General features: G+C 64.8%; 2 protein-coding genes across 4 annotated transcripts; both read left to right on the top strand.

The window, feature by feature from the left end:
- The first annotated feature begins 2,599 nt into the window (after window positions 1-2,599).
- NES (nestin) lies at window positions 2,600-11,067 on the top strand. Of its 2 annotated transcripts, XM_042034602.1 has the most exons (5): window positions 2,600-4,347; window positions 5,237-5,361; window positions 5,889-5,962; window positions 6,551-8,178; window positions 8,215-11,067. In XM_042034602.1, exons 1-5 carry the CDS (start codon window positions 3,535-3,537, stop codon window positions 10,579-10,581), a joined length of 5,007 nt encoding a protein of 1,668 aa, XP_041890536.1. In that variant the 5' UTR covers window positions 2,600-3,534; the 3' UTR covers window positions 10,582-11,067. The 2 variants fall into 2 exon arrangements, with proteins under 2 accessions (XP_041890536.1, XP_041890535.1); XM_042034601.1 differs by having other exon boundaries at window positions 6,551-11,067.
- Window positions 11,068-17,828: 6,761 nt separating this feature from the next.
- LOC121667688 (dnaJ homolog subfamily A member 1-like) lies at window positions 17,829-22,337 on the top strand. Of its 2 annotated transcripts, none has more exons than XM_042034630.1 (8): window positions 17,829-17,894; window positions 19,027-19,176; window positions 19,245-19,443; window positions 20,411-20,515; window positions 20,598-20,825; window positions 20,904-21,134; window positions 21,225-21,325; window positions 21,416-22,337. In XM_042034630.1, exons 2-8 carry the CDS (start codon window positions 19,045-19,047, stop codon window positions 21,641-21,643), a joined length of 1,224 nt encoding a protein of 407 aa, XP_041890564.1. In that variant the 5' UTR covers window positions 17,829-17,894; window positions 19,027-19,044; the 3' UTR covers window positions 21,644-22,337. The 2 variants fall into 2 exon arrangements, with proteins under 2 accessions (XP_041890564.1, XP_041890563.1); XM_042034629.1 differs by lacking the exon at window positions 17,829-17,894 and adding an exon at window positions 17,983-18,888.
- The last annotated feature ends 250 nt before the right edge of the window (window positions 22,338-22,587 follow it).

Here is a 22,587-nt window from a genome sequence, read left to right as displayed (position 1 = left end):
GGAGCTGGCATCAGGGATTTTTTTAACCAGATCTCGCTCAAACTTTCCCTGGCACGGAGCATTCCCTGCCCGGGGGGGCGGCGCGGAGCCTGCCAGGGAATTGCTCGGGTGAGTTTGCAGAAAGCCGCAGCTCCTGAGCAGAATTAATCATTTGTCGCCCTGGGAAATAATTGCAGGCAGCAGAGTCGGTCTCGTTAGCGGAGCGGTTCGGGGGGGGGCTGAGTGTCCAGCGGGTGATGCTCGGCCGGGGGGACACTCGCACCGCAGCGCTCTGCCCGCCGGGCACGGCGCCGGGACGGGCACCGGGACGGGCACCGGGACGGGCAGGAGAGAAACCCCAGGGCTGGCCCAGCCTCTGCCCCCCTAAACCCAACCCATGAGGTCACATCCTGCACCCGGATGGGAAATCCATGCAAAAAACCGCACTCTGTGGGAAAGGGCTCGCGGCTGGGGGAACCGCGAAGTGCCTGCTCAGCAAGGAGCGTCCCCCATCCTAATTGGGAACAAATGTTCCGGCAAGCCTGGGGTTTCCTTGCTGGCTCAGAGGGAACTTTCCAGGGCTGCTGCTCTGCCAGCTCCTTCCCAAGGCAGCTCCTGGTCCTTCCTGGCTGTTGGCATCGATGGGGCAAAGTCCTTGGGACATCCAGCTCCTGGAAGGGGCAGGAGGGAAGGCAGAGAAGCGAGGCAGGAGCAGGGCACAACCCTTGTTGGACACCAGAGAGTCCCCATCCCTGCCTACAGTTCCAGAGATGCTGGGGCTCAGCCCTCACCATTAGCTCAGCCCCAGCAGCCAAGGGCACAGAAAGGTCCCCACAGGGACCCTCAACCACCACAACTCCCTGGCCCCAGCTGAGTTCCAGCTGGAAGGGCCCCAGTGCCCAGCTGTGTTTCCTCCTCCTCCTCCAGCCCTGCTCAAAGTCACGTACCAGCATCTGCCATGCACCCCGTGCCAAGCACATGCCAGCTCCCACCCTGGGGCTGCAGGGCTGGGACACCCTCAAACTGCCACCCCCACAAACCTCTGCCACTGCTGAGTGGCCACAGACATCCCATTCCCAGGGGGTCCTGACCCTGAGAGCCCCTCAGGGGTGCCACCCCACGGAGTCCTGACCCCAAGTACCTCTCAGGGGCACAGATATCCCATTCCCAGGGGGTCCTGACCCCAAGCATTCCCCAGAGGTCTGGACATCTCCCTCCTGAGAAGCTTCTAACCCTGAGCGTCACCCAGTGACACAGACATCCCCATCCTAGGGCATCCTGGACTCAAGCATTCCCCAGGGACACGGACATGCACCTCCTGAGAGACTCCTGACCATGAACATCCCTCAGGGAGAAGGACACCTCCCTTCTGAGAGTCTCCTGACCGCAGCCATCCCCCAGGAACACAGACATCCCCATCCCAAGTCGCTCACAACCCCGAGCGCACCGCGGGAGGAAGGGATACACAGCCATCTGCACTCCAGGGTGCCCCCAGCTCTGCCCCCTGGCTCCCCCACACAGGGAAGCACTGGGACCCCTCAACACCCCTGGGGACCCTGAGTCCTCCCTGGGCTGCAGGATTGGGACCATCCCACTGAGCCCTCCTGTTGGCTGAGAGAGAGGGGACCCAGCACAGTGGGGAGCCCCAAAACAAGGGCAGGAGGAGGAAGAGGAGGACAAGGCCAGGGAGGGAGGAAATGCTCATTCCCAGGGCACCTCCCAGTGTACCCGTGAGCACTGGGGGTCTTCTTGCAGCCAACACCAGTATTGGGGACACCTGAACATCCCAGGGACACCCAAGAGGAGGTGGAAAGGAGGAAAGTGGGAGCAGCCAGGCAGCAGGGGAGGCCAGCTCTGGAGCTGATGTGCTGTGGAAATGAGGAGGAGGAGAAAGACATGCAGCAGGGCTTCATCACCCCCCTGTCCGGAGCTCTGGGGACCCCAGATCAATTATCCGACCGCAGCACTCCCTGTGCTCCTTAATGGCATTTCAGTCTTGGCTGTGAGAGGCAAACCAGAGCCGGGCCAAGGAGCCAGACAGGATGTCTGGCCGGAGATGAGCCGGAAAGATGATGCCTTTGGGGACCCCCGAGCCGGGTCATCCCCCTCGCCCACCCCACCATCCAGGCACCAGGGGAAAACCCCGTCCCTCCGAGGGGGTGCTGGGACCCCCGCTGTTGCTGTTCCCCCATGTGGGGGGCGTGAGACCCCCCCAGCTCCCGAACGGTGCGAGGCTGGAAGGAGCTCGGGGACGGCTCTGGGTGGCCTTTGCCAGCAGAGGGGACTGTTGCTTGTCTTTCCAGAAGCGCTCGCCTAGAGCCGGTCCCGTGGGACAGCTCGGGAGGAGACATTCTTGTCCTCCGTGCCCTGGTGAGGACATAGCAGGGACCCTCCCGTGGGAAAAAGCACCGTCTGCTGGGAGCGGGAGGACCGGGAGAAAGCGCTGGCAACAAGTCTCTCCCCGAGTGACATTTTCCTGCCCCTTTTGTTCACAGAAACCTCCCGAGTTTGAATTTTTGAATCTCCGCCCCTTGCCAGCACACTGCCCTTCCCCCAAAATAAGTCAGCTGGGGTAAATAAAAAGAGAAAATCAAAAATCCTAATCCCCAAATGCTCCCCGGGAAGCGATTCCTATCTCGACCGTGACTGCCTGACGGCAGTCAGGAAACCAAACGCGGAGCCGACGCTTGCCAAGTTTCGGAGGCTGCCGGAGGAGCAGCTCCCGTTGGGCTCCCGGCTCTGCTCAGCACATCCCGCCGCGGACATCTGGAAAGAAGGAAGACTGCAGCTGGACACAGCTGGATGCAGCGCCCCAGGGAGGCATCGGCTGGGGTGACGCGCTGCGCTCCCCGAGGCAGCTCTCCCTCTGCAAAGGGATTTCCGTGTGGGTGGATCCAGCGCACCGGACCTGCCGTGGCTTGTGCTGAGCCCCAGACAGTCCCGGGCACCAAGAGGCACCGACGTCCTCGGTGCAGCCATCACCTCCCCGGGACTGTGAGACTCTCGCTGGGCTCCTTTGGGGCTCCCTTGCCCCGAGGTTTTGGAGCAGCACGGAGCTGACAGGCCACCTCGGAGGAGTGCTGCAGCCAAGCCCTCAGGATGGGCATCTGCCAACTGCCCTTGGACATCTCCCAAGCTCCACGCCGAGCCCCACGGGAGCCCTCCAGCTCCCTGGCGTGGCCCTCAGGCTTTAGGGAGGGCATTCCCAGCCAAGCCACACCGGGAGAGGATCCAAGCCCTCAAGCCGCACTTCCAAAGTGGGAAGGAGCACCTTGCTCTTCCCCAGGGCTGGGAAATCAGAGCTCAGCGTCGAGCCCACGTGGGCTGGAGTCGGCCCGGCTGTGCAAGGGTTAAAGCCGGCTGTTCGTCCGGGTCTCGGGGGCCTCCCACTCGCCACCGCAGAGTATGAATAGCTGCGCTCCCCTCTGCTCGCAGCCACTCGCTTCCCTCCCTGCCTTCCCACTCTGACTCGGCGTTCTCCCCGGCATCCTCCTCCCCCGGCGTCTTCCTCTGGCAGTGCCGGCTCCAGAGCCCCGGCATCCTCCGGCAGCGCCGATGCTGAGCACGGAAAGTTTCGCAGGGGCGAGAGCCCTGGGAGAGGAGTCTCTGCAGATGTGGGACCTCAACAAGCGGCTGGAGGCGTACCTGGCCCGCGTGAAGTTCCTGGAGGAGGAGAACGAGGTGCTGCGAGCTGAAATCCAGAGCACCAAGAGCAGCCCGGCCGGGGACTCGTGGCGGGTGAAGTACGAGGAGGAGCTGCGAGCCCTGCGGGATGCACTGGATCACGCCTTCAGGGAGAAGTGCACGGCCGAGCTGGCCAGGGACAATCTGTACGAGGAGGTCCAGCAGGTGAAAAGCAGGTGCCAGAAGGAGCAGGCAGCCCGAGAAGAAGCTAAGAAGCAGCTGTCCTTGAGCAGGAAGGAGCTGGAGGAGGAGAGGAGAGCACAGATCTGGCTGAAGGAGAGAGCCGTGCAGCTGGAGAAGGAGGTGGAAGCCTTGCTGGAGGTGCACGAGGAGGAGAAAGCGGGGCTGGACCAGGAGATTGCGAGTTTCTCCCACAGCCTGGAGAGCTTCCGCTGTGCACCGGTGGCTTTCCAGCCAGTGGAGGTCGAGGACTACTCCAAGAGGCTCTCGGAGATCTGGAAAGGGGCGGTGGAGACCTACAAGACAGAGGTGTCGCAGCTGGAGGGTTCCCTCTGCCAGGCCAAGGAGAACCTGTGGAAGGCAGTGGAGGACAACCAGCAGAGCCAGCTGCAGCTGCAGCACCTGGAGAAGGACCTGGCGGGTCTCAAAGCACGGAAGGAGATGCTGGAGGAGAGCCTGGCCCAGCAGTGGCAGGAGCAGCGCGGGGAGGCAGAAAAGTTCCAGGCGAGTGAAGGCAGCGGGAAGGTGCTGGGTCCCTGGGGAGGGGGAGAGCAGGGGGCTGTGGGTGCCTGGGTGGGCACTCAGGGCACATCCCTGAGCAAAGGGATGAGAGAGATGGATGGGAGGAGGGAAGACAGAGGGAACAAACCCCAGGGAAGGGATGGACGGCGGCCCTGGATGAGCTACGGATGAAGCTGAGGAGAGCGGGAGGAAGAGTAAAGCGGCTTGGGGACATCCCTGTCCCCCGTACAACAGAGACCCGGGGCCACCCCACTGCAGGGGAGCAGCACCCAGACACCGGGTCCTCCCCCAGCACCCTGCCCGGTTGCTCCATGTCCTGCTGGGCTCCAGAGTCAGGATCCCGGGATAACGACAGCCGCTGCTCCCGGTGCGGGGTGCAGGCAGCGGCGGGGTGCGGGCAGGATAAACTCCGGCCGACTTCACTGCAGCTGCGATTCAACAGCTGCAAAAGTGATTCAGCAGAGGGAGGTGGAGGCGGGGTGGGCTGGAAATACCGGGAACGGCGCGAACACTCCCGGGGAAGGGTCCCTCTTTGTTCCAGGTCCTGGGACCAGCCATGGGTTGTCCTGGGGCAGAGGGTGCCGCGGCCTCGACTGCTCGCCTGAAAGTTGTTTCTTTCCCACGCCGGCGTCCCGCAGCCCTGAATCACCCCAGCCTTTCCTCCCTCCTCCAGCAGCCGTTTCCCCATCGCCTTTCAGCCCTGCTCGTCTCCTTGCCCCACCCTCAGCCCCCCGTGCTAAAATCGAGCGCCCAGGACTCCTGTCCCTGCAGCGTCCTGAGGGGATGAGCCGAGCCACCTGTCCAGGTCCGCAGGGACCGGCAGGGCTCAGGCGGGGCTGGGGTGCCCCTGACCCCCCTGTGCTACCCGCAGCTGGCGATGGAGGCCCTGGAGCAGGAGCAGCAGAGCCTGCGGGCGCAGATCGCCCGGGTGCTGGAGGACAGGCAGCAGCTCATGCACCTCAAGATGTCCCTCAGCCTGGAAGTGGCGACCTACAGGTGAGGTTCCCGATGGGAACGGGACTGGGAGTGGCCGCTTCCCCGGCATGCGGTGGGCAGGGAGCTGGGGCCGAGCTTCGCACCGCGGCAGGAACAGGAGGGTCTTGGCACGAGAGGGGTCTCGGGCACACGGGAGGTCTCGGTAGGGGTAGCCCTGTGGCCCTTCCGCAGCCCTTCCAGATGGCCCCACACAAAGGCCGCCTGCCAGGGACTGGGGGGACAATTAGCATGAGAATAGGGGCTGTCCCAGCCCAGGCGAGGGGCCTCCCCGGCAGAGCATGATGTCACCCTGCACGGACACTAATCCCGGGCACGGGGGGATGGGAGGGGAGACAGGAGCAAGGGGGGCTTCTTCGGTCCCCCCGTTCCGTGACAGAGCAGCACGACCATCCGTAGCCACTCCGTGCCTCGGTTTACCTGTCCTGACGCTGCCGCAGCCCGGCGGGGCGAGCTGGGGCGCACAGGGAGCGCCCAGCTCCCCGCAGCACCCACCCTGCGGCACCCACCGTGCTCCTCTCCTCCTCCAGGACGCTGCTGGAAGCGGAGAGCACCCGCCTGCAGATGCCAGCCGGGGAATTCAGGTTGGCCAATGGTGTGCGAGGTAAGGGACCCCCGGCGCCAGCCCGGCATCGCCACCGCGTCACCCCGGGAGGGCTCGGGGAGTGAGGCTGGATTTAGACACATTTTCCTGCATTTTCCTGGCAGCGGTTGCCCGGCCGCGATAGGAAGGTGCGAACAGCGCCCGAGGGCTCTTGGCACGGGGCTCACAGCCCAGATAAGGCTTATCTGCTCCTTCGCCTCTTTTTTTAATTCCCTGCCATGCACGGGGAGGGCAGGAACGGATCTGCCCAGCAGGACGGCGGGCTGTGGTAACAGGCTGAGCATTTCCTTTTTCCTCAAAACAAAAAAACCCAAAAAAACAAGGAAAGCTTGTCACCTGCACACTTTCCCCAGCAGCAGGACCTGACTGTGGCTGCAGCTGGCCAGAGCATTGTCCCGGCCTGATGCTGAATCCCCTGGGACTGCCAGCATCCGCTGCACTCAAGAGGGAGGAATTTCCCACTTTCCAAGAAGGAGCCGTTTAAAAATAGGACAGGGGGCAGCGAGAGGCAGCCAGGCGGCAGGGGAGGGCTGGGAGAGCCCTGGAGCGGCTTCTTGCCCGCTCACGGCTCCACCTCACTCTTTGCAGATCTCAAACTGGAGGTGAGCAGCAGCAGCAGCAAACTGGTACCAGCGAGCCCTGAGACCAGGCGGCTGCTGCCCCGAGACCACTGCGCCAGCCCCTCCATCTTCCCCAGGGCAGAGGGCAGGGGGCAGCTAGCAAAGCCCCAAAGCGACACCCTGGCACCCAAAAGCCAGAGCCCCCGTGCCAGGGAGCTCCAAAAATTCAGCTCGGTCCTCCATGCCACGGCACTGCCAGCTGCCGGCAGGGCTGGGGGGCCGGGAGCCCCTGTCCACCCCACACCCAGCCCCTCGCAGGCAGGCAGAGCTGCCCCTCCTCTCTCCCCGGAGCCCCCCAGTCCCTCGCCACCGGAGCCGGGGAGCTCTGGGGGAGAGGGTCCTGCCTGGCCGGGGGGAGACGGGGCAGTGCTGAGCCAAGGGACGGAGTGTCCTCTGTCCAGAGCTATGGAGGACACTCCCGATGCCAGTGAGCAGCCCCTGGGAGCGGCGCCCGCCCGCAGACTGCAGTACCCGGCCCAGCTGGTCAGCGAGGCGCTGGAGGACGCGCTCAAGGCAATGGAAGATGATGCTCAGCCCAAAGAAGAGCCCACGCTCAGCACCGTGGGGGCCCCCCGGGATGCCCGTGTCCCCAGCCCCGTTTTCTCCACAGAGGCTTGTGGAGGGGCTGTGTCAGAGGGGCCTGGGGAAGAGCAAGACCCCTCTGAGGGATCTGAGCATGGGGACAGCCCTGAAGCAGAGGAGAGGGTTGGGGAAGTCGTGCTCCAGGGGCTGGGTGTGGAGAGCAGCATCCTGCAGGACAGAGCCATGTCCCCACCGGGCATGGCCGCTTCCTTGAGTGCCTCAGGGAGCCGGGAAGATTTGGGAGCGTGGGTGGAAGAGGAGGAGGAGGAAGTACCTGCTGTGCTGAGCCCGAGGGATTCAGAAGTGGAGGCCCAGGAAGGGGACAGGGGTCTCCCTGGACAGACAGTGACCAGCTGGGAAAAGCCAGAGCAAGAGGAGGACAGGGCAGAGACCCCAAGCACAGAGCCATCACACCCCTCAGAGGAGGAGGAGGAGGAGAGGGGACTCCACAGCCCCTGCGAGGAGAATGGAGATTTCCAGGAAGAAGGAAAAGATGTGCAAGAAGAGGAGTGTCTGCACAGAGAATCTGCTCATGCTGTCCTTGCAGAAAGCCACCTGGCTTTGCCCACAAAAGGTCACCTGGAAGAGGACTTTGTTGATGCAGAGCAGGAAAGGTCTGAGCAGCAGAAAATGCCCGTGTGTGAGATGGATCTGGCTGCAGAGGAGGAAAGGGGACAGGAGCTGTGCCCAGAGCAGGAGCCCTCAAGTGTCCATGAGGCCATCCCAGCAGAGGAGGCTTCATTAGGAGCTGAAGAAGATTCTGTGGGAGGGGAGGACACAGGCAGAGTGAAAGATGGCGAGGAAGAAAAGGGAGAGGCCAGCAGGGAGATGCTGGGAGGAGAGAACCATGGGGTAGGACAGGACCCCAGGGCAGGAGAGGACTCCGAGCCAGAAGAAGACCATGGGGCAGGAGAAGGCTCTGAGGCAGGAGAGGACTCCAGGGCAGGAGAGGATCCTGGGGCAGGAGAAGGCTCTGAGGCAGGAGAGGGCTCCGAGACAGGAGAGGATCCCGGGGCAGGAGAAGGCTCTGAGGCAGGAGAGGGCTCCAAGGCAGGAGAGGATCCTGGGGCAGGAGAGGATCCCGGGGCAGGAGAGGATCCCGGGGCAGGAGAGGATCCTGAGGCAGGAGAGGCTGTGGCAGGTGACACCCTGGAGTGGGAGAGCAGAGCCCCAGAGGAGCCTGAGGACCTGCAGGAAAGCGGCTCTGTGGAAGCAGGGGGGGAACAGGAGGAGCTGAAGCCAGGAGAGGAGCCCTGGGCTGGGGGGGATGATGGCAGTGGCCAAGAGCCCTGTCCAGAGGACTGGGAGGCGACAGCAGAGGACACAGAGGGAGTTTTGGGGACAGAAGAGCCAGCCTGGACAGATGACACCCCGAGCAGTGCAGGAAGGCTGAAAAGTGAGGAGAGAGATGGCACATCGCCAGCAGAGCTGGAGGAAGCCCAGGAAGATGATGAAGAAGATGCCAAGAGCCAGGAGATGAGCCAGCAGCAGCCACTGCCAGAGGCTGAGCTGGCACCAGAGCTGGCGAGGCAGGAGCAGGAGGGCACCGTGGCAGAGCCTGACCTAGCCCCTCCAGGTGCCCCTGAGCAAGGGCACAGCCAGGAGCTGGCCGAGGCTCCAGAGGAGCCATGGGAGGTGCAGGATGAGGATGCTGATGCCGAGCTCAGCTCAGAGCTGGGGAAGCCGGCGAGCTCAGAGCTCGTGGCACTGGAGCAGGTGCCAGGTGACAGCGTGGAGAGTGGCGAGTGGGCACTGGAGGAGGCCCCTGGAGACCCAGAGCCCACACGGGGCACCGGCAGGAGGGTGGAGCTGGAGGACATGCTGCCAGACAGCACACCCTTGCACCTCTACGAAGGGGAGATGCTGGCGGTGGGTGCACCCAGCCCAAACCTGCCGGAGACTGAGGAGACCACAGAGACAGCGCCTGCGTCTGACCCAGCTCACGAGGGTGAAGGGTGGCTGGAAGGGAGGGACAAGCCACCAACTCCCACCATGCCAGAGAGCCCTGAAGAGGAGGCAGGGGCAGAGGTGGCTGCTGTGGCAGAGGGTGCTGAGGAGGAGGAAGGTTATTTCATGGTCTCTGCTCCCAACCAAGAGGCGTCCAGCTCAGAGGAAGCCGAGATATCCGAGGACTTTGAAGAAATTAAAGTTGAAGCAACTGAAGGCAGCCAAGATGATCTGGGGGCTCCTGGAGAAGCATCTCCAGTGCCAGAGGGCAAAGAGCACCTCGAGGCGCTTGTTGGGGAAGCAGATGACGATACAGAGATGCCCACTGAAGAAGCCGAGATGCCGAAGGATGAGGACAACACTGCTGAGCTGGAGGAAGGCCCAGCTGAGCCTGAAGCAGATTCCAGCTGTCTCAGGGCCGTGGGATCATCAGCAGGAGGTACTGACGAGCCAGCCCAGGGTGCCACAGGCACCGGAGCATGGGAGGGACCGGAGCATTCGGAAGGTTTGGCCGCTGAATCGGATGAGGAGCTCCATGACACAGCTGAGCTGGAGAGGGATGCCAGTGGAGCAACAACCCTCCCAGGCTGCAGCCTGGGGTTGGCAGGGCAGGAGGAGGAGGGGGCAGATGAGGATGAGCCCAGCACGGCTCTCCATGACACGGCCAAGGCCGCCCCTCCAGCAGGGTTCCAGGCCCAGGCGGTGCCTGACGAAGCAGAGCAGCTGTTGGAAGAGCAGCCATCCGCGGAGGAGGAAGCACTCGACAGTGACAGCCCTCCTTCACCCAGGAACGAGCAGCACCCCGAGGCCAGCCCACCTCCACTGGGCTCTGCGCTGGAGCAGGGGGGTTTTCCAGAGGTGATTCCCGATATCCCTGACACAGCTGTTCTCTCTGCAGAGGTGCCGGTGGATATCATGAAAGACTCGGATATTTTGGAAATAGTTGAGCAGGCCCTGGAATTCAACCAGGAGCTGATGGGGGTGAGGGTGGCAGAGGGTGGGCAGCAGGATCCTGGAAGGACCGAGCTCCCCCAGGATGCAGGGGAAGACTCCTCGCCCGCCTCATCCAGCGAGGAAGAGCCGACGGTGCAGGAGGCACCAGCAGATGTGGTCCCAGAGATGGAGGGCCTGGCCCAGGCCCAGAACGGGCTGCACCGGGAGGCCAGTCTGGAAGACCTGGCTGAATTCACCGAGGAGGTGCTGAACGGCATCGCCAGCACAGCACCAGCACAGGAGCTCCCCACAGAGACCGCAGACCCCTCGGCGGTGGTGCCACCGCAGCCCCCCAGCCCTGGAGATGGCACCGCCACCAAGCTGGGGGATGCCACCCTCAGGGGAAAGCTTGGTGGAGCTGACCCCAGCCCTGTGCCCCCCGCTCTGGGGGAGGACGTCCTGTGCCTCGTGCCCAACCAGCCACCAGCGTGCCGGCTCAGAGCCGAGCAGGAGCCCTGGTCCTCAGGGGACGAGTGACAGCAGTCGGGGGGAGCCCTCTGGTAGCCCCCTTCCTGCCAAAACCCAGAACCCCCACTTGTCCCACCCGCCCTCCTAACGCTTCCCTGTCTCCTTGTGGTTTTTAACATGTTTGTGTGGATTTTTTGCACCCCTTTTCAGAGTGAAGAACCACCAAGTTCCGTTCCACCCCTCAGCCCACCCAAACTCGCATGCTTGCTCTGGGACCCCTGCTTCATTTTGAGCCTCCTCTGGGTGGGTTGCCGTGGCTGTATTTAATTTAAACTCTGTGTTTCCCCCTTCCCTGCAATCTTCTCCTCTCAACTCCCCCAGTATTTTCCCCAGGAAGCCCAGCTGGAGGCTAGGGACCCCCCCAAACTGCACCCCGGGACTCAGAGCCTTGGGGCTCCGTTACCCCAGGGTCCCCAACCCGCTGACACTGGGGGCTGAGCCACGCTGGATGTACCCACTGCCTCGACATTAATTTAATAAAGCCTCATCCTCCCACTCAGAGCCCCGGCTCTCCTCACTGGGGGGGCAGGGGCAGCAGCCCCTGGGCAGGGCTGGGGGGCAGGGGAGGGCACGGTTTGGGGGGGTTGCACTTCCAGGCTGCTTTTGGCTGGGAAGGTGCACTTGGAGCCATTGCTTAGCACGGGCTGGGGACAGCGTCCGTGCAGTGATGCTCCCCCATCTCTAAGACAATGCATATCCCTGGAGCAGCGTGGCCCCAATCCCTGGGGCGATGCAGCCCCCTGGGGCGATGCCCCTGATGCCTTGGGAGGCCACCTAAAAACAGAGACTAGACAGGAATAAGGGAATAAAGGGAGGTATTTATCTGAAAGGCCTTCAAAGGTACCCCTGGGGGCCAGAGGCTACTGCCGAGATGGACCCCAAGGTAGACCCCAGGTCATGAGTTCTTCACACTTTTATAGGTTTGGTTCATTTGCATATCAGGGTTAATTCTCCAATTAAAGCTTCAGTTAATGATGTAATTTCCCTCAGCTTGCCTCCCTTTAGAGGCTTTTGGTTTACACATTTTGGGCCTGGGACGGTCTGGGTGTCCTTGGAGAGCAGGCCCAGAGAGGCTTTGTTATGTCTACAGAGCATGAGAGAGAAGTGAACAGGCTACAAGAAACTTCAGAGTTACACACCAGGCAGTGCAGGATTTGAAAAATATGAAAGTTAAAACCCAAGGCGTCACCCCCAGGAGGACACGCCCCCATTCCCAGGGTGATGCAGCCCCCTGGGGTTATGGACCCTCATCCCTGCTGCAATACTCCCCCGACCCAGACGGATGCCGCGCCCCGAGGTGATGCTCCCCCACCCCTGGGGCCCCGCAAATGCCACTCAGGGCTCGCTGCTGGCCGGGAACTTCCCAGCTTCCGCCTGGGCTGCCGGCAGGAGCGGGGCGGGATGCCAGCCCAGCCCACCCAGTGCCCGTGCCAGCGCCCGGAGCCAGGAGCCAGCAGCACCAGCCGCTGTTCCTGCCCGATCTGGGCAGGATGCCCACGGAACAACCCGCGGATCCCGGCCCCGGGAGCTGCGGGAACCCCGGCACCGCGGTGGGGACCCTCTCACCCAAAGGGTGATGGGCTTCAGGGGGGCTGCGAGGAGCCGGCGGGGTTCAATCGCCCCGTTGTGCAGCCGGGCGTGGGGACGGCGCGGGCAGAGCCGCATGAATCAGCCTCCCGCTGAAGAATGGGCTCCTTTATGCCGGGCAAAGGGCTGAGTCACCCGGGCGAAGGGACGCGGTGACTCGGGTGGCCATGGCATCCCTGGGGCTCGCCAGCCTTGCGCCCACGGGTGTGCTCAGCATCGCTGCTCGAGTGCCCCGGCTGCCCTCCTGGCTGGCCCCGGCGCTTGTCCACGCGCCGGATTTAGCTCGGTCATTCCCGTGCCAGCGCCCAGGGATGCTCGGAGCCAGGGACCGATAAGAACCCAACATTTAGCTGCCTTCCTCCCTGCGAAGCCCCCGGCCCCCTCCCCTGCCTGGAGGCGACAGTTTCCTTTTAAGGTGAAACTCCAACGGATCCAAACACCGTAATAAAAAATCCCCCTCTGATGAGTTTAATCAGGCGCCGAGTCTGTGTTCAATCAGCCCCTGGCCGAACACACCTCGGGCTGCCTGGGCAGCATCAGCCTGGCAGCGGCTCCAGCAGCACCCCCCGAGCCCCCAGTGCCCCCCGAGGGGTCCCCAAAGCTGGGGGTGCCCGGGCCAGGAGAGCGGTGGAGGATGTCGAGGAGGAGACGGAGATGGCTCGGGCGAGGCTTCGCCATGCGGGGGGTGACATTCCTCCCGAAATTAATCCACATTCCAGCCGGTGCTGACAGAGTGATGAGGGGGGACAGATGGCGGGGGGAGGGGGAGCCCCTTCCTCCCCGCGAGGAGGAGGAGGAGGAGGGTGGGATGAAGTGCCAAAGTCTGGGAGTCAGCTGGGGGGATGGGGGAGATTGCCGGGGCCTTTGGAATCCGCCGGGGCTGCAGCCAGGAGAGCAAACCCTGGTGAGGCTTGTCTGGGGCTGGCGAGTGCCCGAAGAACTGGGCAGTGATGGGACAAGAGTGTTCCCATCACCCAGCACCAAGTGTGTCCCCAACAGGACCGAGTGTGTCCCCGAGGGGACTGAGTGTGTCCCAACAGGATCAAGTGTGTCACCAATTGGATCCAGTGTGTCCCCAGTGGGACCGAATGTGTCTGTGATGGGACCGGTCATGTTCCCAGTGAGTTCAAGGATGTCCCTCATGGGACTAAGCTTGTCCTCAGTGGGATCAAGAGTGTCCCCCGTGGGACCTGGACTGTCCTTCAGTGCTGAGTGTGACTACAACAGGACCAAACATGACCTGGCAGGGGGAAAAAGGGCACCTGGGTTACTTTACGACCACCCCGGCTGGGGCTGCAGCTCGGACACCCACTGGGCACATCTCCCCTGACCCCAAATTCCATCAGACCCAACCAGAGTGTTCGGGGCCCCACAGGCAGCACCCACTGTCCCACCCCCAGCCGAGTGCACACAGGCTGATTTTGGGAACCACGCTGCTTTGGGGGGCTGGAAAGGGAAATGGAGGTGCCCTACACTCCAACCCTGCTCACAGCCGGGCGCAAGCACCGGGGGGCACAGGAGTGTGCAGGGGGCAGGGGGTGCTGGGGGCTGCAGCTCTGCGGGAGCTGCCAATTGTTGCCTGGGCTGGAGCTTTTAGAGCCCCTGGAGCCCCCCGCAGCCCCCCAGAGTCCCCCACAGCCCCTGCACCCCCCGCAGCCTGGCCCCCTGCCAGTCAGGGAAGGGTTTTGTTTCCTCCCAGGCTGGGCGAGGGGAGTTTCAATGGAGCCCTCACAAAAACTCCCTGTGGGGTGAGCCCGCGCCAGGACGGGGAGGGGGGATGAGGCGGGATGACCTCAGCGATGACTTCATTCCGCTCTCAGCTCCCAAAATTCATGGGAACCTTATAAGGAAAGGACTAAAAATACAGCGGGAGGGGCGCGGGCAGCCCCCGCTCCCCTCCTCAAAATGAGCCCTTGGGGATGCTGCTTGCAGGCGAGCAGGAGCCACGCTGGGGCCACCAGAGCGCCGGGACTGTTCCCAAGGGGGATGCGCGGTGGGGGCAATCCATAGGGACCCCAAAATCCCCACGGGAGAGGCGGGCTGGTCTCCCACGGGAGAGCAGAGTGGGGCTGTGGGCGTCCCCCCAGGGAGGCATCGCCACCCCCACGAGCACCGTCCCTGCCCGTGGCACCTCCAGGGACACGCCGGGAGCGGGGGGTGGCTCGGTCACCCTCTCGCCCGCCCTTCACCCGGGTCAGACCCCCGGGAATAGCTCCCGCCGGCTAAAATCAGCTCTGCCCCGGCTTGGGGGGCTCGCCCAGCTGCCGGGTCGTGACCCGCCAGCAGCGCCCGTGCCCCGGCTCGGCGACAGCTGCTGCCAGCCCGGGGCGGTTCGGATGCCTGAGGCCGAGCCCGGGGGCAATCCCGCCGGGAATGTGCGCCTGGGGCCGTCCGTCAGCGGCAGGGAGGGCGGTGGGGTCCCGGAGGTGATGAATCCCCCTGGGATGATGCTGCCTCCATCCCTGGGGTGATGCAGCCCCCCAGAGCGATGCACCCCAATGCCTGGGGCGATGCCTTCCCATTCCTAGGGTGATTCATCTTCCCGGGGTGATGCTTCCCCATTCCTGGGGGGATAAATTCCCTCTGGGGCAATGTTCCCTCATCCCTGGACTGATGATTCCCCCTGGAACAATGATCCCCGATCCCTGGGGTGATGCTTCCCCATTCTTGGGTGATCCCCCCTCACCCCTGGAGCGATGTCCCACTGTCCCAGCCCACCCTCGAGCTGACTCCCTGACCCCTATCCCTGCACCATTACCTGCCCCAAAGAGTTGGGGAGGACAGGGAACACTTCTTCCCCCGAGACCCCCCTGGCACCCTGAGAACCCCAGCCATGCCAGCCCGGGATGTGGCACATGGACACGGGCTGTGGGACGGGAGCAGCTGGGAACGGGCTGGGAAAAAACCCCGGCCAGCTCGCACACACATGTGCCAGCACCGTGCCTCAGTTTCCCTTCTCATCGAGCCTGCCAAGGGCCGGCCACAGGCAGGAAGGGGATGAATCAATGATGCGGAGAGGAGAAGCCCCCGCAGAGCACCTCCTGATTTTGGGACACCCATCTGCACCCCCGCCACGCTGTGGGGCATCGGGGATGGGCACAGAGGGTGCCGGAGGTGACTCAGCCATGGGAACGCAGCTGGACCCCGGCGCAGGTGGCACTGGGACAATCGGGCTGTGTCCCCTGCCCCGGGGCCAGGCCCGACCCCTGTGGCCAAACCTGCCATGGGGCCAAGCCCCCAGGATCCGGTCCCAGTGCCCATGGGAGGTTTGGGGCGCAGTGCCAGGCCAGGGGCACGCGGCGGGGACAGGATGTGACCGCAGCCAGTCCTGAGTCACCGCCAGCCACCGGATCCAGCCTGGGAAGGGACAGGAAGGGCCCTTGGCTCCAGCACTCCTTGTCCCAAACAACTTCCACAGTGGGCTGGGGACTCCGTTCCCAGTTTCAGTACCCTTTTCCCAGTTTGGGAACCTCTTTCCCAGTTTGGGAACCACGTGCCCAGTTTGGAGGCCCCATTCCCACTTTGGGTACCCTTTTCCCAGTTTCACACTTTGGGGACCGTGTGTCCAATTCGGGACCCCATCCCAAGTTTGGGAACCATATGGGATTCCTTTCCCCGTGTGGACACTCTGCTCCCAGTCTGTGAATCACGTGCCCAGTTTAGAAACCCTATTCCCAGTTTAGGAACCCTATTCCCAGTTTAGGAACTATGTGCCCAGTTTAGAGACTCCATTCCCAGTTTAGAGACCCCATTCTCAGTTTGGGAACCACGTGCCCAGTTTAGAAACCCCATTCCCAGTTTAGAAACCCCATTCCCAGTTTGGGGACCCTGTGTCAGACCCTGCTCCCAGCCCGTTGCCATCGGTCACCCACTGGCAGCAGCTTCTGGCTGGAATTCTGCCCAGATTCCCGGGGCAGGTGGGCCAGGGGTCTCTGGCCCTGGGGGGGCAGCAGCTGCCAGCTGGGGTTGGGTTTCGGGTGGGGGGGATTTATCACCTCCAGGCCTGCAGGATCCCCCAGCCCTGCCCTGCAGCCCCCCAGGAGCTGCACAGGAGCCCGGCCTGGCCAAACATGGCCAGGGGGGACAGCAGGGCTGGGCCTGTGCACGGGGAGGGGAGGTCATGACGGGGGTGCCTGCACCCCCCAAACCCCACCACTACCTCCGGCACCCACCTCCCCCTCCCATTCCTCCTCCCCCTCCCTTTCCTCCTCCTCCTCCCCCCCTAGGGGTTCATTGGCCACAGCCACCCCAGTGACCCCTGGGCAGACCCTGGGCAGGACTGACCTGAGGCCATTGCAGGGGGCACAGGGGGACACCAGAGTCTGGGGGGGGGCACAGAAATGCCTGAGCAGCCCTGGATGGGGCCCAGGAGGAGAGGTCCTGATCCCCCCCACAGTGCCCTGAGGGAGGACAAAGGGAACTGGAGCATCCCAGCCCCCAGTTCAGACCCCAGACCCCCAGTTCTGACCCCTGGACAGATCCCTGACCCCAGGACCAGACCCCCAGTTCAGGCCCACGGCCCTCAAGACAGGCACTGGCTCCCAAGTTCAGACCCCCCACTTCAGCCCCCAGACCCCTTCCTGTTCTTGGCATCCCTCCTGCAAGGAAAGCCTGTTTGGGGAGGGGGAATGCAGCCAGGCACCCCAGAAAGGCTCTGCTGGGCTCTCTGTGGGCACCCCCAGTGCACAGGGGAGGGCAGAGACCCCCCAAGGCCCCTCGCCCTCCCTGTGAGTTCCCCAGGCCTCCCTATCACCCTTCCCAGGATCCCCCAGACCTCCAGGGACCATCCTGTGACCCCCCCTTACCCACTCACCCCACGGGTTTCACCCAGAACGAACCTGTGACTCCCCCAGGACCCCTCTGTGACCCCACCAGGAGTCCCCGGGACTCCTCTGGGTACCGGTCCCCTCACCGGGACCCCCGAATCCTCCTCAGGACCCCTCTGTGACCACCGCGAGAACCCCCTGTGGCCCTCTTGGATACCCGCCCCCTCCCCGGGACTCCCCGAGCCCACCCAGGACCCCCCTGTTACCATCCCGGACCCCCCCGGAATACCCCCCGTCACTCCCGCAGGGCTCCCTGAAACCCCCCAGACCACCTCGAGCATCCCCTGCGACCCCTCGGAGCCACCCAAAAACCCCCTCTGCCCCCGCCCCAGGACCCCCGGAGTCTCCCAGGGACGCTCCCGACCACGTCCCCCGCCCCCCACACCGACTGCCCCCGTGACCCCCGCCCCGGGCCCCCCCCACAACCACGCCCCTGCCCCGTGGCCCCGCCCACCGCCCCACGGCCCCGCCCACGCCCATGGCCCCGCCCACCGCCACATGGCCCCGTCCACCCGGCCACGCCCACGGCAATGGCCACGCCCACACGGCCCCGGCCCCGCCCCGCGCGCCCCGCGCGCCCCCTGCCGGACGCCCCCGGCATTCACGTTTCCCACTCTTCCCTCTGATTGGCCACCCGCTCCCAGCCAATGAGCGACAAGGAGTAGGCCCTGGGGGCGGGCCCGGCCGCCATCTCAGCCAATCGTAAGGCGACACGGCGGACCCGCCTCTCTAGCCGGCAAGGAACACCACGGCAACCAATCAGCGCCGGGGCCGCGGGGTGATGGGCGGGCGGAGGAGGGCGTTTCTGCCAATGGGCGCGGCGTGCGGCGCGGAGGGGGCGGGGCCAGAGCGGGGGGCGTGCCCGTGGCTTCCAGAGAGTTCGGAGACGGCGGCGGAGCGGCGGCGGTGGTGAGTGGGGGGGGGCGGCCCCCGGGACCCCGCTGCGAGCCCCAGACCCCCCTCGGGACCCCCCAGACCTCCCCGGGACCCCCGGCAGGAGTCGTCCCGCCCCGCCCCGGCGGTGTCAGCGGCGGTCCCGGCCCGAGCAGCCCTGAGGTGGCTCGGCTGGATGACCGGCGGGCCTGGAGGGCTCCGGGGGTCTCTGGGGCGACCCCCCCGCCGCGCTCGGGCTCCGCTCCTCCACACCCGGTGTGGGGTCTGGCTTCCTCCGCGGCTGTGAAACGGGATGTCACCGTGTCATCTCCGCCCCAGCACCCTCCGACACCCCCGCCCCGCGACCCTCGGCGGGCGGAGCCGCCACACCCGGGGGTCCTGGGTTGGACCGGGCGGGAAGGACCTAGCCCCGGTCTAGAGGGACAGGGCCAGCCCCGAGGGTCCCGGGCCCGGCGTCGGCCCTGAGGGTCCCGGGGGACGGACCCAGCTCCAGCCCCGGGGAGGCCGGTCTGGTGTCGGAACCGGTTATTTACTCGTGCGTGGGTCACGGGCGCTTCCCCGCGCCCCCGTGTTTCAAGATAAACATGTCGGGGCTTATCGGCTGCGGTGTATGGCCCCGGGGGGGATCGCGGAGCCCCCCGACACCGCCCCTTCTTCCTGGACCCCCGTGCGGTGCCTGGCTGTCCCCGCACCCGGGGAGTGGGATGTCACCCCGTTCAGACATCCCCTGACACCCCGCGACCCGCGGGATGCTGCCGCGGGGGGGACACTTGGGGCAGGGCTGTGCATGAAGGGGAACAGGGATCAAAGCCTTTTGGGGGGTCCCGCGGTGGGACGGGGCTTTGGGGCATTACCCACCCTCCACCCTGGGGACCGGCCTTGGGTTCCACCCCCCCCCACACACACACACACTTGCAGGACCCCTGTGTGGGGTCTGTTTGTCACATTGATGTCACCTCCCGGCCACCACCCCCTGTCACCCACGGATGCTGCTGAGGAGGAAACTGAGGTAGGGTCGTGCAGGGAGAGAACCGGGATCAACGGGGATTTCGGGGGGGCTGTCCTGGGCCAGCTCAGGGGGTGACGGGCCAGGCAGAGGTCCCAGGCTGGGTAGGGGTGCCAGGCTCACAGCTCTGTCCTGTCCCAGCACGTCACAGCGAGGAAGATGGTGAAGGAGACGGGCTACTACGACCTGCTGGGCGTGCGGCCGGGCGCCAGCCTGGACGAGATCAAGCGGGCATACCGGCGCCTGGCGCTGCGCTACCACCCCGACAAGAACCCCAGCGAGGGCGAGCGGGTACGTGCAGCCCCCCGGCCCCCCCCGGCTGGCTCTCTCCCACCTCACCCGCCTCTCCCCCTCCCCAGTTCAAGCAGATCTCGCAGGCTTATGAGGTGCTGTCGGATGCCCACAAACGGGCGCTGTACGACCGTGGTGGCGAGCGGGCCATGAAGGAAGGTGGCCTGGGCGGCCGCGGGGGAGGCGGCGGCTTTGGCTCCCCCATGGACATCTTCGATCTCTTCTTTGGAGGGGGAGTGCGGATGCGCGGCCGGGCAGACAGGAGAGGTACGGGGATAAGGGACCCACCAGGAGCCCGGGGTGGGAGAGGGCTGGTGCCCAGCATGGTGCTGGCTCAGGAGGTGACAGATGTGCTGGGACCTCTGGCTGGGAGGGGGCTGGTGCCCAGCACAGCACTGGCCTGGGGGACACAGGACCGCTGATGTGGGAGAGGGCTGGCGCCCAGTGCTGTGTGACAATGGCTCAGGGGGTCACGGACCTGCTGGGACCCCTGTGAGTGAGTGAGCACAGCACTGTCTCAGGGGGTGACAGACCTGCTGGGACCTTGGGGTGAGAGCGGGCTGGTGCCCAGTATGGCACTGGCTCTGGGGACGCTGGGATCCCCAGACTGTCTCTGCCCCCACGGCACAGCCCGGTGCAGCTCCTCATCACCCTCATTACTTTCTCCACCTGCCGCTCTTCAAAGGGCCCTTCCCTGTCCCTGTCCCGGCTTTCCCCCGCCGACCCCGGGGCTGGAGCTGAGTCACCGGTGCGGCCCCGGGGGTGGCAGCAGGACGCGGGGCGTGCGGGGCCGGCCCCGGTGACTGTTGGATGCCTTCGGCCTGGGTCACAGGGATGGGTGACTCGGGACGGGTGACTCGCCAGGCGCTTCTTGCTGAGATGGCATGAGTTAATAGCAGGGCAATTAGGAGGCCAAGGGAAGCGTCCCAGCGACTCCAGCTGGAACAGCTGGAGGGTGGCTGAGAGCCCTGGGATGGGAGCCGTGCCCTGCCCACACTGGGGACCCAGCACTGCCCCAGGGCAGCCGGCAGGATCCAGGCTTGGAGATGCCCAGCCTGGAGTGAAACTGTCGCTGTCCGTGTCCCTGCTGCCTTCCTTGAGGAAGGAGCGGGACTGGCTCTCGGGGGAGCTGGTGACCCTGAGTGGTGTCCAGCGCCTGTCCAGCTGTGGCATGGGGGGTGGCACGTGGCTGGTGCTGAGCTAGGCACTGAGCCGAGCTCTCCCCCATGCCCAGGGAAGACAGTGGTGCACCAGCTCTCGGTGTCGCTGGAGGACCTGTACAACGGCTCCACGCGGAAGCTGTCCCTGCAGAAGAACATCATCTGCCGCAAGTGTGGAGGTGAGTGAGGGGCTGCAGGGGCCAGGGGGCCGCCCTAGCACCCCCTGCCCCGCTGCCTGACCCCCTGTTCCCCTCGGCACAGGCTGCGGGGTGCGGGAGGGTGCCCAGAGGAGGTGCCCCAAGTGCCACGGCTCGGGCATGGAAGTTCGCATCCACCAGCTGGGGCCCAGCATGATCCAGCAGATCCAGACGGTGTGTTCCCAGTGCCAGGGCCAGGGCGAGTGGATCCGGCCCCGGGACTGCTGCCTCACCTGCAACGGCCGCAAGGTTGTGCGGGAGAAGAAGATCCTCAGCGTGCACCTGGATAAAGGTGAGACAGGGCCGAGCGCGGAGCGGGGTCACCCCAAAGTGGCCCACGCGCCCTGAGCTTTCCCCGCACTCCTCGCAGGCATGAAGGATGGGCAGAAAATCACCTTCCACGAGGAGGGGGACCAGGTGCCTGGCCTGGAGCCCGGGGACATCATCATTGTCCTGGACCAGAAGGAACATCCTGTGTTCCGGCGCAGCGGTGACGACCTCATTGTCAGGAGGGAGATCAGCCTGGCAGACGCCCTGTGCGGGTGCCGGCAGGTGATCCGCACCCTGGACAACCGCACCCTGCTCGTGTCCTCCCCACCAGGTGAGGGGGGGACTCGGGGATGCACCTGTGAGAGAGCCAGGGGGCCCGGGAGCTGCCAGTGCAGCAGAGTGACCCTCGTCTGTCTCTCAGGTGACGTGATCCGGCCTGGGGACCTGAAGTGTATTCCCAACGAGGGGATGCCTGTCTACAGGAGCCCCTTCCAGAAAGGAAAGCTCATCCTGCAGTTCGAGGTGAGCTGGAGTGGGGTGGGAGTTGCCATCTCGCACCTCTGGGCTTGCCAAGTTGCCACCCCGCGGTTCACATCCACTCTCTGGTCACAGGTGAAGTTCCCCGAGCCGGGCTGGCTCCCCGCTGACCGCCTGCGCCAGCTCCAGGCCTTCTTCCCGCCGCAGGAGGAGGTGATGGCCACGGAGGACACGGAGGAGGTGGAGCTCAGCGATTACACGGCGCACGGCGGGCCCGGCCGGCGGCCCTACGCTGGAGAAGCCTATCACGAGGACGACTTCGAGGACGGGATGCGCCAGCACGTCCAGTGCCAGACCTCATAGCGGGGGGGCCGGAGCCCCCTGGGGGCAGGCGGGGCAGGGCCGGGGCCGCGCGGCGGGGAAGGGGCTCGCGGAGCCGCCACCTTCAGGGATGTACATAGGTCGCCTTTCCGACAGCACTTCACCTCCCTCGCCCCCCGGGAGCCGGCAGAGCCCCCCAGCCCTGCCGGGTGAGGCCCCCCTGCCCTACCCTGCCCTCCCTCCAGCCCCGGGGCAGTGGAGCCACCGCTGCCATAGCCGGGGTGCTTGGGGGGTGTGGGGCCAGGTCTAGCTGCCAGTGGGCACATCCCACACTGGGAAAGCTCAGCCCTGGCTGGAGAGGAGGAGAGGGTGCCCTGTGCCCCTGCCTCAGTTTCCCCATCTGCTCTGATGGGGCCAAGCTTGTGCTGGAACCAGTGTGAGGAGAGGGGAACTGCCCACCCCCTTCGGGGATGCCCCACTCCCGGCCCCAAACTGCTCCCGCCCCTTGCTTTGCCCATTTCTTTCCTTACTGGAGCCTGGCTCAGGCCTGGGATGCAGAGGGGGTGGCTCTTTTCTCTTTGCACAGGACAGGAGGGGTTGGGGGGGACCCGTCCCTTCCCTTTAATTTATTTTTGGAAGAATTTTAGAAGTTTTTCTTTTTTTTTTTTTTTTTTTTTTTGTTTGTTTGGGGCGGGAGGGTGGTGACTTTGTACTTGGCATTAAACGCGAATCCCAACTTGGTGTGTGGGGCTGAGCGTGGGACGGCGTGTGGGGCAGGGTGTGGGGTTGAGCGTGGGGCAGTGGGAGCCCGGGGCAGTGACTCTGCCCCGCTTTGATCTCGGGTGTGCCTCAGTTTCCCCATCCTTACACAACCGGGAGGTGCCTGATCCTGCCTCCCCCTGCCCGCGGCTGCTCCCAGCTCCTCCTGCTCCGGCAGGGGAGGACACAGACCCTAAGCCTAGGTAGGGGTCTGTCCCCTTCCTTTC

The sequence above is a fragment of the Corvus kubaryi genome, unplaced genomic scaffold (assembly GCF_017639235.1).
Source record: "Corvus kubaryi isolate FWS band 111438036 unplaced genomic scaffold, C.kubaryi_AGA036_p1.0 37373, whole genome shotgun sequence".
In the NCBI taxonomy this organism is placed as follows: domain Eukaryota; kingdom Metazoa; phylum Chordata; class Aves; order Passeriformes; family Corvidae; genus Corvus; species Corvus kubaryi.
This window is presented reverse-complemented; position numbering and strand designations above follow the sequence as displayed.